Raw genomic sequence first — 19055 nt, forward strand, 5'->3', positions numbered from 1 at the left:
TGATAAAGTCATCTGTAATGAGCGAGAAATCAATAAATCAATACTATTATCCTTTTTCTTTAAATGTAATCTGTAACAATGTGAGAGGGTACAACAATCTGTGGTGGATGTCAGGATTCTAACAGAATTCTTAGTCATTACAATCTATTTGGCTGTTGCACTAACATCTATTTTAGACATCTAGGGAAACACTAGATGGAATGAAGTGGTAAGTAGGGCTTTTGTGTATGCATGTGTGTGCACATGCGCACTGTAAAGGTAAAAGTTTTGAGAATGTTCCTGTAAGGCCAATGATTTACAAAAGATGTACTATTTTGCAAGATATTTGTTGGTTCAAATTTGATAAGTAGAATCCATGGGATTAATATTTTACTTATATTATGAATTATTTAAAAAAAAAAAAAAACATAGTTATTATAGTCAATGTATTCATTTCATGAAAAAAAATATATCAACAGTATTTAAAAATTGTTTCTTTGTTAAGTTTTAAGATTATATATTAACATTTTAATAAAATAAATTACTTTAGCTAGATCATACAAGCATGGATTTTCTTTCTATGTAAAAATTTTTAAAATGCAGTATACAGTATCATCAGCATTAATAAAATAATTTCATTTATAAATTAAACTAACCTATGTGTATGTATTAGTTATTTAAATAACTAACCAAGTTAGGTTTTTATTTTCCAATCAATCATGAAATCAACAGTCAAGGGAAAAATTGATTTGTGAACATTATTGTAAAAACTGATGACAGTTGTTAATATTCATTTTACCAAGTCAAAACTTTCTCAGGCTCATGCGTTTATAAAGATATTCACCAAATCTAGTATTCTAAATCTAGGTTATTGTCTTAATTAATTATAATAAATAATATTGTACAGAAGTAGTAATTAATGATAAATACATCTATTTAAATAAAACAAGTATTCCATAAATGTTCATTTTGATAATTTAAAATACATTCTTCAGGTTTAAATTTTGAGATATAAACAATACTATTATTCATCACGGTAGATACCCATCCCATTATTACATTATCACTCTTCTCATACCCTCTGTTGGAGGCAAGAATGAGAACAGATTCTTGTTTAACTTGACAGATAAGTGAACTGCATAATTAATAACCACTACCTGTAGTTAAATTATTGTTTAGAATGAATTTGTGTTGTGTACTGTTGAGAACAAGTACTACTTATTCAGAAGTCTGATCGAATAATTATCTGTATCAAACTGTTTAAACTGAAACGTGAAGTTTGTGTACTCTGCCAAGAGTTATGCAAATATTCTATTAACTTACTTTATGTAATGTTCATTTTACTTAGAATTTCATGTTCTGGTATGATAAATACTCCTTAGTAGAAATGAAATATAAATTATTATTTCAAGTATGATTCTTTTTAACATTGTACATATTTATGATTGCATAAAGTTACAATAATTATATGTAATCTACATACCATAAAAATTATTTAGTTTAATTTTAATCAAGAAAATTTACATCAGGTTAATAAGTCTATATTACATAATTAAGATTTATGTACATATTTTTTGTAAAATAATGAACTGCTGTTTCATTTCAAATGACTAAATGAATTATTTTTACTGAAATCAAAGCTTATTAAAATGTTATCCTATCTGTAGCCAACCACATTTGATCTATAGTTTTAAATATCCTAACTAGTCTATGTTGAGTTAACTTGGGCAAAAAGTAAAATTGAAATAAATAATAAGTCATGAAAAGCATTATCATATTAGATTAGTGTTTAAAAAATAATCAGTTTAATGTAATTCATTTTTCCCCTTTCTTAAAAGATTTTATAATTTTGATATTTTAAAAATTAAAAAATAAATCACTGAAATTTATTTTTTATTTTTAAATCTTTAACCATGTTTTATCATGCAGATCGGTGAAGTTATTTGTAGTTAATTAATACAATCAAAATTAGTGACATAATGAAACATCACTTTTTCTCAGAAAGAGTGGTAGTAGAACCAATGGGCTCACTGGCTTATTAAAATTTTAACAGGGAATTTTCCAGTATATTCTGTTTGAGATTGGCTTAGTTTTACTATTTACTTATTATGATTATAAATATTAATATAAATTATAGTAAATATTTAACAAATGTTGTCCTTCAATCCTTAAAGAATCATACATTTCTAAGTATCAGTGAACATGTTATTTTTTTTAAGAAATAATTTTCTTTTATAATACATTGAGTTGTGAGCTTGCAGAAGATCTTTTTAGAATAGATTTCTGCCAGTTATTGAAGTTACTTGTAACTGATAAAGAAGCTATATAATAACTCTGAATTGTAACTATTTTGTAATAGTTTTGTAATAGATGCAATAGTCTAACTCTATTTTGTAATAGCATAATTTTCATTTTGAAAGCGAGTCATATTGAAAAAAAAATTATCTGGTTTTTGTGATGTACATAGAAATTAATTAGCATTTTTGACAGAAACTTAAGTATTAGCTTTATGCTATGTCTCAGTAATAAATTGTATCAATAATTAGCATTCAGTACACATTATAAGAGTAGCCCAGTATTCCTCAGTAACATGAACTATCATTAAGTAATCTGGATGTTTGAGACAGGCAGAAAAGACTGAGTCCTGGCTGCTGGAGGTGGGGTGGCTAGGAACAGCATAGATGAGCCAAGTCCTCCCTGGCATTTAGAGACGAAGACACCTTCCAGGGCTATTTATATGCTTAATTGTGGTTTCAGCCTTTGCCAGTCGTACTTGCTTTGGCAGTGCATATACTAAAGTGAGAAAAAAGAAAGCAATCTGGCTGTAAAATGACTAAGTTTGCTGAAAGATGATTTATCAAATACTACTACATTGGTGAGTTGTGATGGATAATTCTGGAATAAGTGTTCATCCCTGAATGTGAATCCACTAGCATCAGGCTTGTTTTAATTATTATTTTAAAATTTCTGATGCTCTTCAGTCACTCATTAAAACTAAATTTTATTAATGCAAAATGTTAAATAAAGTGCAGCATTTTGATTAAAACGTCATTTTAAATTGAACATATTTACTTATAATTTTATCTCTCTACAAATCCAAATGAGCATTTAAATGAGGTATTTCAATTTTCTGTCTGATTTTAATTATTTCATATTAAATTTAATATTATTTTATATGAGACTTTATTCATACTTATGTTTTTCTTCTTTTATATTCATTTTTTAATTGCTTGTATGTGCTCTACATTACCATTCTTTCATGATTTTAATTTTTTACATTTAAGTTTTGATTTGTCATAAATATATATATATATATATATATATATATATATATATTGTGTATATATATATATACACAGATTGATTCCAAATTGCATGGCAATCTCTCTGGAGATGATTCTATACCCAAAAATAAAATGAAAAGTTCATATAAACACAGATCAAAAAACTATTTTTTAGCGAGTTTTGGCTCATGAAACATTTAGTCCTGCTTTCTGCTTCCTCTGTAAAATTAAACCTAAGTAAAATTCTTGGGGCACAAATTGTAAAGTAAATTTGGTGCTTCCTTATGGTTTTTGATTTAAGAAATAGAATAAATGGGGTCCCAGACTTCTACCTTACTTAGGTTTTAAGAAAAACGGGGTAAAACATGAAAAGTTTTGAACAGAAAAGACACTTTTTTAAGTTTGGAATAAAAATTTTTGTTATTTTACCAATAAACAAATAAAAGTTTCTAGTTACCTTGGAAAATAATTTAATTCTGAGAAAATTAATGTTAATAAAGTCTATTAAAATTAGATGCTGTTCAAACATTAATGAAAATTGTTCTGTTTAAAATCATATCATTTTTCTGATCCAGTTTGTGTGTTTTGTTTCTAATTAAAGTTAAACTTCTCAAATTTTTATTTAATATTATTATACATTATGTTATGGGTTTTAAATCAACTTATTATTTTTTCACAGTAAGTTGTACTGCCTTACGGCAGTATCAAATTCACCCCCTCGATTTATGCCTCAAGAATTGTAGTACTGTTTAATTTCACAGAGGGAGCAGAAAGCAGAGCTACATTTTTCGCAAACTGAAACTTGCTAACGAACCATTTTCTGAACTATATTTATATGAACATATTTATTATTTTGGCTATAAAATCATCTTCGGAGAGATTGCTATGCAAATTTGGTATATGTATATATATATATATATATAATAAACGATATTTTTTTGTATAGATTATATATTTTCAACTATTTATGGTTTTTTAGCATTATTAACACATTTTTTCTTATTAATCTCTTTTAAATTATAGTTTTACTTGAAAGTATTCAACCATTTTATTATCTAATAAGTGAATAATTAATATATAATCAAAATGTTCCATTGAAAATTTATTAAAATCTGTAATGAAATATATATTATCAATTTTATAAAATAATTTTCTAAGTAATATATTGAAGTATGCTGTAATTTTGTAATGATGTGGATATGGACTGACAGTTTATTGATTGAAATTATAATTTGAATGGTTATTCTGGTGATATTTTTAATAACTTCATTGCTCATATATTTTTTCATTAATTTTGTATCCATGTGGAATTTATTTTATTATTATTTTCTATTTCTAAATGATGTCTGTTTCTGTGTTGTTTTTTTTTTATTATTACTAAATGAATTAAATTTATTTACTTGTACTAATACACCAAGTCTCTTACACACACACTTGCGCGCGCACACACACTCACACAAAGATATCAATATGATATTCAGCCTCTTGCCATACATGAAAAGAACATCTGATGTGATGGAAGAAACAGCTTGTGATCTTTTCTTTTAAATGGTCCAGATTTCAAACTTGAAATACACTTGAATACACTTGTGTTTTTACATAACCCCAAAAATTGAAATCCATTGGGTTAAGGTCTAGTGACCAAGGGGGCCAGGCCTGTTATTTTGAGTTGTTTATTCCATTGCCGAATGTTATTTTCAAATGGGGGGGTCTTTTTTATACACATGACAATATTCATACTTACTCATGTAACTGACTCAAAAACATATCAAGCTACAACACACATTGAACCTTCCTCTGCACTAACGTGCACAGGACTAACATTGACTAACATACACATACTGCTTGCGTGTAGTGGAAACACAATGCGCATGCGCTAACTTTCACCGACATAAACTTGTAGTGTTTCTCTTTCATTTAACATGCACAGTTCATCAAAATGCTTTGTTCCAAAGCTATAACCATTTAAAATCCCATGCTTATTTTAAGAACACATATAAAACTCATTCAACAATTATAAATATATATAACAGATTTAAGATATAATATTCAGAAAAAAAATTCTTCTACTATGTTTTTCTCTTAAGTTTCTTTTATGTACAGTCTTCTATATTATTAAGATGTAAAAATAAAGAATGATATTAACTATGATGTTGGCTGAAAGTTTCACTTTTTAAAATCACTGTACAAAGAAAGATTATATCAAAACATAAGCGCCATCACCAAAAACAAATTGTAATTTATGTTTAAGAAATGTCATGAATCTAATGATACAGGGAATCAGAAATTTATTTAAAAACCATAATTAAGTCTAGTTATTGTAATTATAAAAGTCATCATGCTATAGAATTAACAAGAATTTTAACTATCACTACTTTGTGATTCCTAGATAATATATTCAACGATACTGAAAATTCAGTAAATCACTCACAATCATGATTAAAATAAAGTAGATTTTGTTCTACATAGATTTCAGTGGAAATTTAATTTGATTTTTAATACTGATTAATAAATTTAAATGAATAAAACAGATTTACATCAGGAAAATTAGGGAACTAGAGACTTGCACATATTTTAAGGAGCTGAATACATTTTTATGGTACAATTTAATTTTTATAATTTGTTTGTTACAACATAAAGTGTAATTTACTTAATTTTATTATTATAGTTAACAGTCTATGTTCAACAATTTTTTAACACTTACCATAACTTTCCTCACTGGGTCCTCTAGTATAAAACTGCATTGATTCGGAAACTTCGTTCCACCCGTAACGATTTTTTGCTTGAACAATAGCTTCATAACTTGACCCTGGTTCAAGACCACGTATGTCATAAGACATAGTATGAGCAAATGTTTCACCATTAGATGGTTTCAGAATTACATCATGCCAATTTCCTGGAGTGTGTGGTGTTTCATTTATCTGTAATAAATAAAAAAATACCAGTAGGTTATAAATATCATTATATAAAAAATTAAATAAAACTTTTGTATCAACAATATTATTTGGTATATTAAATTTTATAAAAAAATAATTAAACTTTATTTATTACATAATACTGCACAGAAAAGCTGATATTTTAAGTCAACTTCTCCACTGACATGTTCCTAAGAATTATTCTTTGGAAGTATAATAATCACTTGTTGATACATTCATTGAATTAATACAGATTTGCAACTGTTAGATTAATTTAAAAAAAAAATTATATATAAAAGTTATTCATTTTTTATGCTTTTATAACCTATCTATATAAAGCGAAGTAACTGCATCATCATTTAAAGTAATGAAATTGTTAGTTTGGTATATCTATTTTAAAATACTTTTCTAATTAGAGCCAAATCCATAATTATAACATTCTTTTTTTTTTAATAAAACAAATATGAGTAGAAATAAGCTTTAGAAACATTTCTATGTCTGGTTGTATTTCTATAAATTATAGTTTTCAAAAGTAATTAAAAATATAGAAATTCTAATCGTAACTGAACTATTACCTAAATATTTCACATCACATAGAAGAAACATAATTTAAATAATGTTAGAGAAAAATTTGTTTTTAATCAATCTATTTATTAGAATATAAAAATAAATACAGTAATATCTAAATATATTCTCACCATGAGCTTCCTGTAAAGAAGACGAACTTCTTCTAATGGTGGGTAACTTTCAAGTTGCCAAGTTAAGTTATAACTCTCCCTTGATCGACTGTATGGTAAACTACTAAACTGGGCTGGACTTGGTCTCCCTGAGAAATAACAAGAAAATTTATTAATATTTCTAGAGATATATTTTATATATATCTCTATATATTAATTATATATATAATAATTCTAGAGAATAATTTCATAAATATACAGTATCTTAAAATTTCTTAAATATAAAAAAATTAGTTAGAGATAAGATTAATTAAATAAATAAAACTGATAATATGTTTGTATAATACATTACCTTTATTTTTTTTAATGAATTAACTGAATTGAACCTATGAATATTCTTTCTGTTTTGGATTAAATGAAAAAAAAAAACAAAAAACACTCGTAATTCTAGTTCAAGATTAAATATAAATTAATTTGCAAATAATTTGTTTGACTGCAGATTACCATCTTATACTAAAGTATGAATTTTCATAAATATTTCATAAAGTATATTTAAATTATTACACGAAAGTAATGATACACTAAAAAAAAAAAATATATATCATACACACACAAAAACACAATGTATGAATATTGAGTAAGTAATGATTATGTAAAACAATATTTTAAAGCTAAAATTTGTTAAGGAATTAACCAACATTAATAAAAAAGATTAACCCCCTTATAAATTTCTTTCTATTAGAAAAAACGATCACAGAAAAAATCTATAAATCTGTTTTTTTCTTCAAAGTAAATTACAATTTAGGTTAGAATGATCTAAAAAATGTGTTCTAAAAAAATTTCAATTTTTTAAGGGGAGGCAAACTGAAAAACAGAAATTAAAATAAGAATTGTAAAGGAACCCCACAAATGAAAGAATTTATTAAATTATAATTCTGAAGTTATATACCACAACAGCCACAAAAATAAATTATTAAATAGACAAAAAAAAAAAATTAATAAAAAAATAACAATGTTTGTGCACATTATTCAAGCAATTATGTAAATAATTAAATGTCTATTTCACCAGATGAAATTATAGAAAATATATTAAAAGTCAAAATATCACACGATCACTCATAATACACACCACAATTTCTGTAAACATAGTTCTATTTTATTATGATAAGTATTTAAATAATAATTTCTTGTATTCCAACAACTTTATTGAATAAAAGCATCCCCTTACTAATAACATACACTAAGTGTTTACAACTACATTTCTCTTCATATACAATATTTGCAGATGGTGTTGTAAATAGAGGGGAATAAAACACTTGAATCTCTCTCGGTCTCTCTCTCTCTGTGTGTGTGCGTGCGCGCGCATTCATTAGTAGTATGATAATGCCATTTTCAGACCACATGATAATTTTATATAATTTTTTTCTTTTAAATTTCTCACTCCAGATCCACCTTTCCAAAATCTACTTTGTACCTATATTCCCTTAACTTTTAATCTAAATAACCTTTGCAAATAAATAATTTTAAAATTAGAAAAACAAATACCCTTAACAACTAACAAAACTGAAAAACCTTCCAAAATGAACCTGAACAATTGCTTACTCAAAAATATTTTAAACATCAAATTTAACAATTCCTTATTTTAATTTTAATTGAAAAATTGCAGAAATATGAGAGCTGAATTCAAAATTTTATAAAAACATTTTTACATCTATTTATTCTAAAAGTTAAGGATAAAAGTTTATTTTTTTAATTTTATTTACCGTGATACTACTTGTCACACCAAATGTAAGGTTTAAATAGAAAATTTAAAGCATGAGAGTTTCTATTTATTGTAAAAATTTAACCAACTAATAAAATATTACAAGAATATTTTTGTCTCTATTTATACCACAAGTCTAGTATCACCAAAATTTTAAAAGACAAAAGTGTTTTAAAGCAAAACTTAAAAAACTAATATATTATTGCAACTCCTTTATATATTTATTTAACCTTATGCCACTCTGTAGTGCCCTCAAGGTAATGTACTTATTCCAGCTCCTTGTAGACATTTCTTGTCATCACTAAGTGATAAGGCTTTCTTATTATTTTATACAATAAATAAAGGCCTTGACTGAAACTTCTAATTAAGTTTGTATGTTTCATTATTTCTTGTTTCTTGAGGTTACATTCTTACAGTCCTTATAATCTTATTTAATTTTTTAACTTTTTTTGGCTTTTAACGTATAATTTTTTCTTCTTATCATCCTGAACAACAGCAGCATACATTTTTAATCCCAAACCAATAAATTCTCTCATTTTCTCACCATACAATTCATCTTTGATCTTACCCAAAACCTTTTCATTTATTCTATTCAAACCATACACATACATTACCAGCTGCAGAATCTGAAGTAAAAAAAAATCAATCATTTGTTTTAAATCTTGGTAGAAATCATCAGTTTTGATCTGGTAAATAATGGAGTACGTATCTGTTTGTGTAAAATGTAAGGTAATAACCTTACATTTTTTAAAATATTTCTTCTTAATAATATAATAGTGAAAGTCTTGCAGTAAACATTTTTAAATATTTAATGTGCTCATTTGTATAAATATTGATTTATTAATTTTAATGTTTGTTTTTCCCATCTGTATTGCAGATAGGTTCTCAGTAAATACAATTAATTAATTAATTAAATAATTCTATCTTCAGAATTTGGTTTTGCTACTGATTTTTTTATTTGATTTCCAGTTGCGCATAATGCAATTTCCACTCTTTTTCCAATAATTTCCATCATTTTCCTAAACACATTATTACTCAAAAAGGTAAAATTTTATTGCATTACCTCTCTGTTTCTAAAGATTAAAACTACCACATTTCTATGTAGACATAGCATATATACCTAATAAATATTAATGAGTAACCATGCAATCAATTAATTCTGTATACTGTAAACATTGATAAATATGAAACAGCATAATTAATTAAACATTAAATTTTTTCATATGATACTTTCTTTAACAAAAATTGCTATTAAATATTTATAAAATTAAATGTATTGAACTGACTGAAATAAATAATATAAATACACATTCTCTTTTGATCTAAAGTATTTCTTACTTAATGTATTAATACAGTACTTAAATATTATACGTATATTTTGTTTCAGGTTAATAATATTTCTTATGCATGATGTGACTGTTACATTATATTTGTGTACGTAAAATTAATTTTAGAATAATTTATTTGTTTATGTAGGCCTGTTTATTACCACATTGTCTGTTTAATATAATATAACATTTGTCAGAATAAATTACCAGAAAGTTCCATGTATTTCTTAGCTTTTCCTAAAGAATTCTCTGCAACACAGCTGTAGTTACCAAAATCAGAGTTTTGTACATTTCTAATTGAAAGTGTATGTTTATTTCCTCTTGTTTCCATTGTTCTTCTTTCAGTTGGTTCAAGAAGAAAACTGTCTTGATACCATAATGTCTGAAAAATGAATTATTAATATAATTATATAAAATAATAGACAAACATTACTTACAATACACTAGTAATGTTAAGAATACAGTAATTTCCTCAAAACTTATTAGTTTCTGGTGTACATGAATGTTTTCTGTCAACATCTAACAAGAGAATCTAACATCAGCTGTATTATAGTTACTATAATGTTTTGATCTAACAAAATAAAAATTATTTTTAAATATGTTTTAATACATAACTGAAAAGGTTTTTGTCAAGCATGTTCTTCAAGACCCTTGCAACAGCCAAGCTGAATAACCATTTTAAAAATGAAGACAATAGGAGAGAGATGTGCAATATGAGCATTTCTTAAAACATTTCAATTGGATTTGTTGACTAGCCGGTTACATTTATTCCACACTCACACTGCCTTTAAATGATGATTACTTTTTGTCAATACTAAAATTAGTAGTGTTCTTGCAAAGTAAATATCCCTTTTGTCTATATTTATGGATATGAAGAAACAGTTATATACCTTTCTGTGAAGTGGTAGGGAAGGTATTTTTGTTTTGTTACAATTATTATTTGAACATACTTGTAATAAGATCCCTAGAGTATTTTTTTGTACAATTCAAAGTTTATAATAGGTAGGAAAAATCCTATTTTGCTTGATCATGGAGAGGGAAAATTTCATTTTCATGTTGCAGGAATCTGAATATTTTTCTTTGGAACAACTCAAATATATTTGTAGCAATATTTAAACTGTAAGTTGATTAACTTACAAACATTTTAAACAAGTTTCAATGATTTGGAAATGAAAGTGTCACTGAAAATTTAAACACAATTCTGACAAAATATAACACTCCACTGAAGTCAGTGCCAAGCCTGTGTTAAGAAAGAGATAGGATAAATTTATCTGGTTATGAGGCCCAGTGAGAGCATTAATAATGAATTAGTCAAATATTAGAAAACTCTAGTTGACAGATAAAGCTACTAACAACACCTTGATGGGATACTAACAAATCTGGAAGGGGATGAATAAGGGTAAATATTTAGTGCCTTAAATCTGAATATTTTACAAAATAAAGAAACTCCCTAGCAGAAAAATCTTAGTTACACAACATGGGGATTGTTCATAGTTCAATAGATATTTTTATCAATATACCCTAATGTTTTGTCTCAACGCCATCAGCAGATTGAAAACAAAAATTAATAGTATCAATGACATATACATTGAGACCATCCTATCAAATTTTACTTGTTTACGCAGATCAGAGATGTTAATTGCCACCAAATTCGTTACCCTCCTCATGCCTTTTAAAAATTACATCAAATTTATTCAATAAAATATTTTTATAATGATAATTAACTGCTGAATCAGAATAAAATTATAAAAAAAAAACACACTGATTGGAATTTGTTTATTTAAGGGAAGAGGTCGTATTTCTTAAAAAAATAGTACCACTACCAAAAAGGCAATAAAAAGACAAGAAAAATTTATCCTTCCAGTATTTTAATACAAATATGGCAACCTTTATCTTTGCATCAATCCACCCCTTTGAAAGAATTTTCAAAAATATAATAGATTCAGAGTTCCATATATTTTTTTTATTCTAGCAAATTTCAGTTTTCTATATCAATCAGTTTCCACGTTATTAAGCGAATCAATACATTACAAATTTTTTTGTAAACGAGGTTTTGTTAGATCTTGACATTTCAGACTATTGAGTCAGGAAAGATATACAGAGTTTATCACAAAGTTCTTCTGGGACTTTAATGACTTACTCTACACATGAAAATAATGGAAAAAGATCATATACGAGGTGCGACAATAAAGTAATGAGACTGATGTGAAAAAAAATGTTGCTTACCATTTTAGTCATGTTTAGTGTTGTCTCCTTCAAAGCAGTTCCCCTCTGATTGCACACACTTATTCCAGCACTTCTCCCATTGATGGTAATATTTCTGGAACTCATCTTCTGTAATATCCTCTAAGACCCTCGTCACAGTTTTTTGGCCATCTTGTGTTGTTTGAAAATGGTGTCCCTTGACCGCCATTTTGACTCTTGGAAATAGAAAAAAGTCGCACGGAGCGATATCTGGTGAATAAGGTGGCTGTGGTAGTACTGAAATTTGTTTTGAGGTTAAATATTGCTTTACTGACAGAGCAGTATCGGATGGTGCATTATCGTGATGCAGAATCCAATTATCAGCAATGTTGGCACGCACACGAAGAACTCGTTTACGAAGTCTTTCTAAAATTTCGTTGTAGAAATATCGGTTAAACTGTTTGTTCAGGAGGCACCCACTCTTTACGAACAATTCCCATGGAATAGAAGAAGCACTCAAGCATGTATTTCACTTTTGACTTTGAGATGCAAGCTTTTTTTGGTCTGGGTGATCCCTTTGAGCACCATTGCGAACTTTGGCATATTGTCTCTGAATCGTATTGAAAAAGCCAACCTTCATCACCAGTGATAACATGACTCAACAAATCTGGATTGATTTCCGTTTGCTCTAACAGATTGGCTGCCACATTTTTCCGTGTTTCTCGATGTTGTGTGAGATTTTTGGACACATTTTTATTAAATAAATATTAACTGAAGACCAACATCTTCAGTTAATATTAGACGAACCGTTTCTTGATTGATGTTGAGTTCTTCTGCAATCATTTTCACGAATACTCTTCGATCAGATCGTACGATTTCACGCACCCTGGTCAAATTGACATCTGTCCGTGAGGTTGATGGTCGTCCACTGCGGTCTTCATCTTTAACATTCGTTCTGCCTTCACTAAAAATTTTATGCTACCGAAAAACTTGAGCTCTTGACATAACCTCCTCTCCAAAAGCCTTCTGAAGCTTACCATAAGTTGTCGCGTTTTCACCCGATTTAACGCAATAATAAATGTCATACCATTGCGCAATATTTTGCGGTTTCATTTCTGTGACGAGAGACACAAACACATGTTCACTTATTACAGCACAACTCACGACTGAGCAGTTGCATCAATGTGCCGCTTAGACTAAAAGTAGCTTATAGACCAAGGTCAAAGATGGTGTGCCTACGCAAGCTGCAGGGTTGCCACATCTTGCAAAGAAAACTCAGTCTCATTACTTTATTGTTGCACCTCGTATATCATCATCATTCACTAAAGGCTATGCCTTGTTGATTTAGTCATGTCACTCTCATCTCTGCTTCTCTCTTCAAGTCATTGTAAGAACCAAGGCCCATCTCTTCTTTAACATTATTGATGATGGTTGCTCTCAGCACCTCTAGGTTTTCTTTAAGAACTGGTCATGTCATATTACATCTCCTATCAATTTCGCTCTTCTTCTTCATATAACATTTAGCAAGGACCTCCTCTCACTCACTTCTGCTAACTCTTGATCATTTCTTTTCCTATCCACCCAGCTTGTTTTTGTTATTCTCCTTCAAATCTACATTTCCACTGCTTCCAATCTTCTTTTTTCTGCTTTCTCAAGCATCCATGTTTCACACCCATAAGTTAGAACATTCCAGGCATGCTTTAGCGATCCATTTCCTTATACTTAGTAATTCTCAGCATTAATTTTCAAGTTTTGTTAGTAGATTAGATAGTGTTTCTAACATAATCTCAATTCCTCTTGCTGATTCCGCCAGTAACACAATATCATATGCAAAGCAGATACAAAGTATGAATTTTCCATTAATTCTGATTCCTTTTGTTTTTTCTTTCATTTCTACAATAGCTTCTGTAATAAACAAATTAAACAGAAATGGTGACAGTGGGCAACCTTGCCTGACTTCCCTTCTTATTTTGGCTTCTTTCTTTAAGCCGTTGATTTCAATCTCCGTTTTCTGCATTTTATACAGATTCAGAATTAATCTTCTACCCTTCCAGTCAAGCTTTATTTCCCTTATTGTTTAAAATAGCAATTCCCAATCCACCTTGTCAAAGGCTTTTTCTAAGTTTACAAAAGTCAAAAAGGTTTTCTTATTAACCCCAATTCTTCTTTCCAATAACACTCTCAGCGCTAGTATCGCTTCTCTAGTTTCCTTCCCAAAGCAAGGTCTTCAGAAGTCTGAAGGTCAGAAGTTTAGTCTTCTCCCAAATTTGCCTCAATTTTCTCTTTTATTCAGCTTTTAACAATGTTTAGCATTATCTTTGAAGTGTGGGTTAACAAAGAGATTGTTCTGTAATTGATGCATTCCATTGCATTTCCCTTATTAGGAATTATTACAGCTTTGCTATTTATAAAATCTAGCGACTATATCATTCCCTCTTCATAGCAACATTTGATAAGCCTACACAAACACTCCTTTGTTGAATCTCCTAATTCTTTTAACATTTCTACCGGAATGTTATCTGAGCCTGTTGCTTTGCCATTATTCAGGTTAGGTTGACAAATTCTTCCTTAAATACAGTTGGTCCCATCATGTCTTTATCTACCCAATTTTCATCTTCCAGATATTCCCATATTACTGTTAACAATATCCTTTCCTTCATATAGCTCCTCAATATATTCTTTCCATCTGTCACCTACATCATCTAAATCAAAGAGAAGATTCCCATTTTCATTCCTTACCATATTAGTTTTTGTTCTAGATTTTATCATCATTGACTTATACTCGAGTAAGCCCTGTCAGTTTTTCCTCTTTCTAGGTCTTTCTGAATCTCCTCATTTCTGTCTTGCATCCACATTTATTTTTCCAGTCTCCAGTTTTGTGTAATCATGTTCTTTATCCTTTTGTACTTCTCCAGGTCTTTTCCTCTTAACATTTTTCATTCTTCAATGAGGTCCAGTATTTCTTTGGTCATCCATGGTTTCCTTGGTTCTAACTTGTTTAGCCCTATTATTTCCTTAGCTGTTACTGTTATAGTTTCTTTCATTCCTTCCCATCCTTCTTCTCTGCTGATCAACTCATCTGTCATTATTTTCAGCTCCTTAACTATTTCCTCTTCCTTGAGTTTTCCTATCCATCATTTACGCTACCTAACTCTTTTGTATTTCCAAAATCCAATATCACACTTTCCTATCACAAGGACATGACCACTATCTATGTCATATCCAGGGTACGAATGACTAGACTTTATTTAGTTTTTATATTTATCCTTAACCAAAATATAGTCTATCTGGTATCTCCTGCCATCTCTTGGCATTGTCCAAGTATACCTTCTTCTTTTGGGCATTTCAAAGCATGTGCTAGTGACATTCATTCCATAATGTTCACAGAAATCTAGCAGTCTTTCACCTCTGGCATTCAACTTTCCTAATCCAAATTTGCCAATCCATTTTTGTTTACTGCTTTCACTGAGTGATATGTTGAAATCACCGACTATGATTAGACTACCCTTGTCTTTAACAAAATTCATTAAATCACCTATCTGTTTATATATTTCCTCCATTTCTTTGTCCTTACTATTAGTTGTAGGTAAGTAGACTACGATAACACACAAATTAACAGGTTTAATTGTAACCATGATTACTCTGTCACTACGGTGGTATGTGTTCAAAACATTGTTCTTCTATTTCCCTCTTAAAATTACTGCAACTCCATTTCCTCCCGACCTGGCACCATCACTGCGAACAACTCTGAAATCTTCAGACAAAATCTCTGTTTCCTGCCCATCTAGTTTTGCAGATGCCTAAGATTTCTGATTTCCTCATCACCATCTTAACTTCCTCTAACTTCCCAGCTTTTAAAAGTTTTCTTACATTCCATGTTCCTATTCTAAAAAGTTCCTTCTGACGTCTACTCTTTACAGCTTTATCCAAGAAATTCCCCTCTGAATATCTGAATGGGGGAATTGAAGCTCTGGAAAATTTTGAATTGGACAAAGCCATATTACTACTTGAGAATCCTGTATAGGATAATTAATGCTGTGGTTTCCCATTTCCTTTTGCATCCCCCTGCTGTTGATCATGTAATTGGTTCCTTTGCCTTTAGGGACAATTTCTCATCCCTGGGACAAGGGGTTGCCCCATCCTTAACCGGTCATCAGCCCTTGACAGACTGTTACCACTTGGTAAGGGAAACTCCTTACACCAGGAGTTGTTCGGTCGTTATAGCCTCATTAGTATAAATAGGGTGCACCGAGGGTCTGTTTCTCGAGAAGGTGAGTTTGATTTTAGAGTGAGAGAGGCTTTAAGAAACGCATCAGCACCCCTTACACCCTGATCATATATAAATAACTTTAAATATATATAAATAAAACTTTAATTTTTCTAACTTTTCTTGGTTTTATTCAACTTATCTTACACGATTTTGTTTAGAAATAAATTTTCTACAAGTTTTATTTAAATGTTTTATGTCTTTATTACATATTTAACAGTTATTGTAAACCAAACATAAAAGTCAGGGATTTTTAACCCAATTTTTTTTGGTTTTCACCCCAGATTTCTAAAAAACTACTGCATATACGGTTCTAGGACCTATTTTATTCGATTTTTCAGCTGAAAAACAATAATAAAACGCAAATTCTGCTCCTTAATTTACGTCTTAAAAATTTCAATGCAATCTCATTTCACCGGGGTAGCTGGAATCCGAGAGAATTTTTCACTAGCCGTAACTCGTAAACGAAATATTTTAGAACATATCTTTATATAAAAGTTTTACATTATTTTCATGAGTAGAATAGGTTATGAAAGTCTCGAGAGAACTTTATGGTACATTCGTATATATCCGATATTTTCTGTTACACTTGTATCTTATAATATAGTCGAAGTAATAATGTAATTCATAATGTTAATGTAATAATGTTTAACATTAAAAAAAAAATGAAATAAAATTTACTTTCATATGTGAAAAAAATAAATAAATAAATGCCAGAACTCTAAAAACACATGAAATTTGTTTACATAAAAAAAATACATGTATTTTTCTCTAAAATACCTTAATCAGAGTTTGCAGTTGTTTTAACTCAATCAAATTGGTATTATATGTCAGATACAATCTGATCACGATTACGCAGTGATCTCAGTTGTATGAAATAATTTTTAAAAAAATTCGGTTGGATGATATTCTGTAAAACGCAGAAAAATAAAAGGTTAATTCTTGCTCACTTTAATGAGTTTTACGTTGCTATATGAAATAATTTACACTCATGATTATATTTGAAATACCATCATATTTTGTCGATTTTGTATTACTTTTAAATTACGAAAATGTTACTGAAACTAATAATAAATGTATTAAAATCACTTACATTTGGGTGCGGTTCTCCGTGTACAATACAAACTAACTGTGCTTCGTAACCCTCACCGGAATGCACCCAGCTACGTTCCACCTCTACTTCCGGCGGATCTGCAATCAATCGAATAGAAATAATACATTTTAATAAAATATAATGTTATACATCAAACTGGTAAGAGAGTTAACATTAATGTAAATCTGCTTTCATGATTTACATAAATTATAAAAACGGATAAAATTTAGACTAAGTTTTACACTACTTTGTAAATGGGAAGTTTATGAGAAGAGAGAGAATCATTGTTTCAATTAATCGTATCGTAAATTTTAATTACAAGACTCTAAAGTTACTTTTTAATAATTTATTAATTATTTGTAATTTAAAACTTCATAGATACTGTAACCAAACGTGAAAGATATAATCTTAAAATAATTATACAAGTATTCAGTTACAAAAGATGTGGATGTTAGTTATTTCTTAGAAATTAAAAATAATTATTCTAAATATAAAATTAATCCTTTTGGTTTATCATTCTCCATTAAAACTGTACGATTTAAAAATAATTATTTACAACTTTTAATTAAGTAAAAGGAAAGCATTATTGTTTAAGTTGGCCGGCGTTTTTATTATATCCGTATAACAAATTTTAACCTAACCCGATAATTTTAACAATAACCTGATAACATTTTTTAAATAATACCTTATACGGTAAGTAAAAGGTAACTGATGAAATGATAAAAAGAAAATAAGATAAATTAAGAAGAGGGGTGAATTCAAGAAAGAACGAATGTACAACTTGAGATTATTTCATTATTTATTTCTTAATTTTTTTACTTTTTTGATGTTTAGTTCACCCAGCTAGAAGACTTTTGAATGTTGTAAAAAATATTTTGAACATTTGAAAAATTTTAAGCCTGAGTGGGAGTTGAAACCGAAACTTCTTAATGAAGAACCACTCTTCGCTTATTTTGTTTCGCTTGTTGAAGCAAAATAAAATAAACAAACATAATAATAATAAGACGTACTTTTAAAAGACGGACTAAAACTTGAAAAATAAAACTTTTTCAATTCTTTTAATTTCAGTAAAATAAAATCGGGGGAAATTAAAAATATTTATTTGTAATGAACATTTATTTTTTTTGGTATCAGTTAAAAAAAATGACTAAAAAAAGAAGCGGTTGAAAGTATCGTTTTTATTTAATAAAAGGAAAATTATTTTACATTATTTTGTTTTACTTTTTTTTAATACAGGTAGCTACAAAAAAGGCAGGCTATTTGAAAAATACTGTTCGCATCAAGGATGGCCGAGACTCTATAGGATGAAATAATGTATATGTAATTATTTTTCCTCAAGTTTTCCAATAAATTTTCTCGTTAAAATGTTTAAAATACCAGAATGAAATCATGTAATAATATATGGGTTATTAAAAGCTTTAATCCAGTTAATCAATGATTAATACTGGAGTAAAGCTTTATTCCAGCGACAATATTTTCAAATTGTCGCTGCTACATTAAATTTTCCGTTTAGAAGGTATTGTGCTTAAGCCATCTGCCAAAAAACTTAAAACTGAGCCATCAAGG

General features: G+C 28.6%; 1 protein-coding gene across 1 annotated transcript in view; it reads right to left on the bottom strand.

Moving 5' to 3' along the window:
- LOC142320185 (limbic system-associated membrane protein-like) overlaps window positions 1-19055 on the bottom strand; it is a 507330-nt gene that overhangs the window by 3678 nt on the left and 484597 nt on the right. The window contains exons 6-9 of the mRNA XM_075357870.1: window positions 17490-17587; window positions 10153-10327; window positions 6877-7004; window positions 5968-6184 (exon numbers count right to left, since the gene is read on the bottom strand). Of these exons, the coding sequence (XP_075213985.1) occupies window positions 5968-6184; window positions 6877-7004; window positions 10153-10327; window positions 17490-17587 (618 nt within the window). The remainder of the gene's footprint in view (window positions 1-5967; window positions 6185-6876; window positions 7005-10152; window positions 10328-17489; window positions 17588-19055) is intronic.

The sequence above is a fragment of the Lycorma delicatula genome, chromosome 2 (genome assembly GCF_047948215.1).
Source record: "Lycorma delicatula isolate Av1 chromosome 2, ASM4794821v1, whole genome shotgun sequence".
Classification (NCBI taxonomy): Eukaryota; Metazoa; Arthropoda; class Insecta; order Hemiptera; family Fulgoridae; genus Lycorma; species Lycorma delicatula.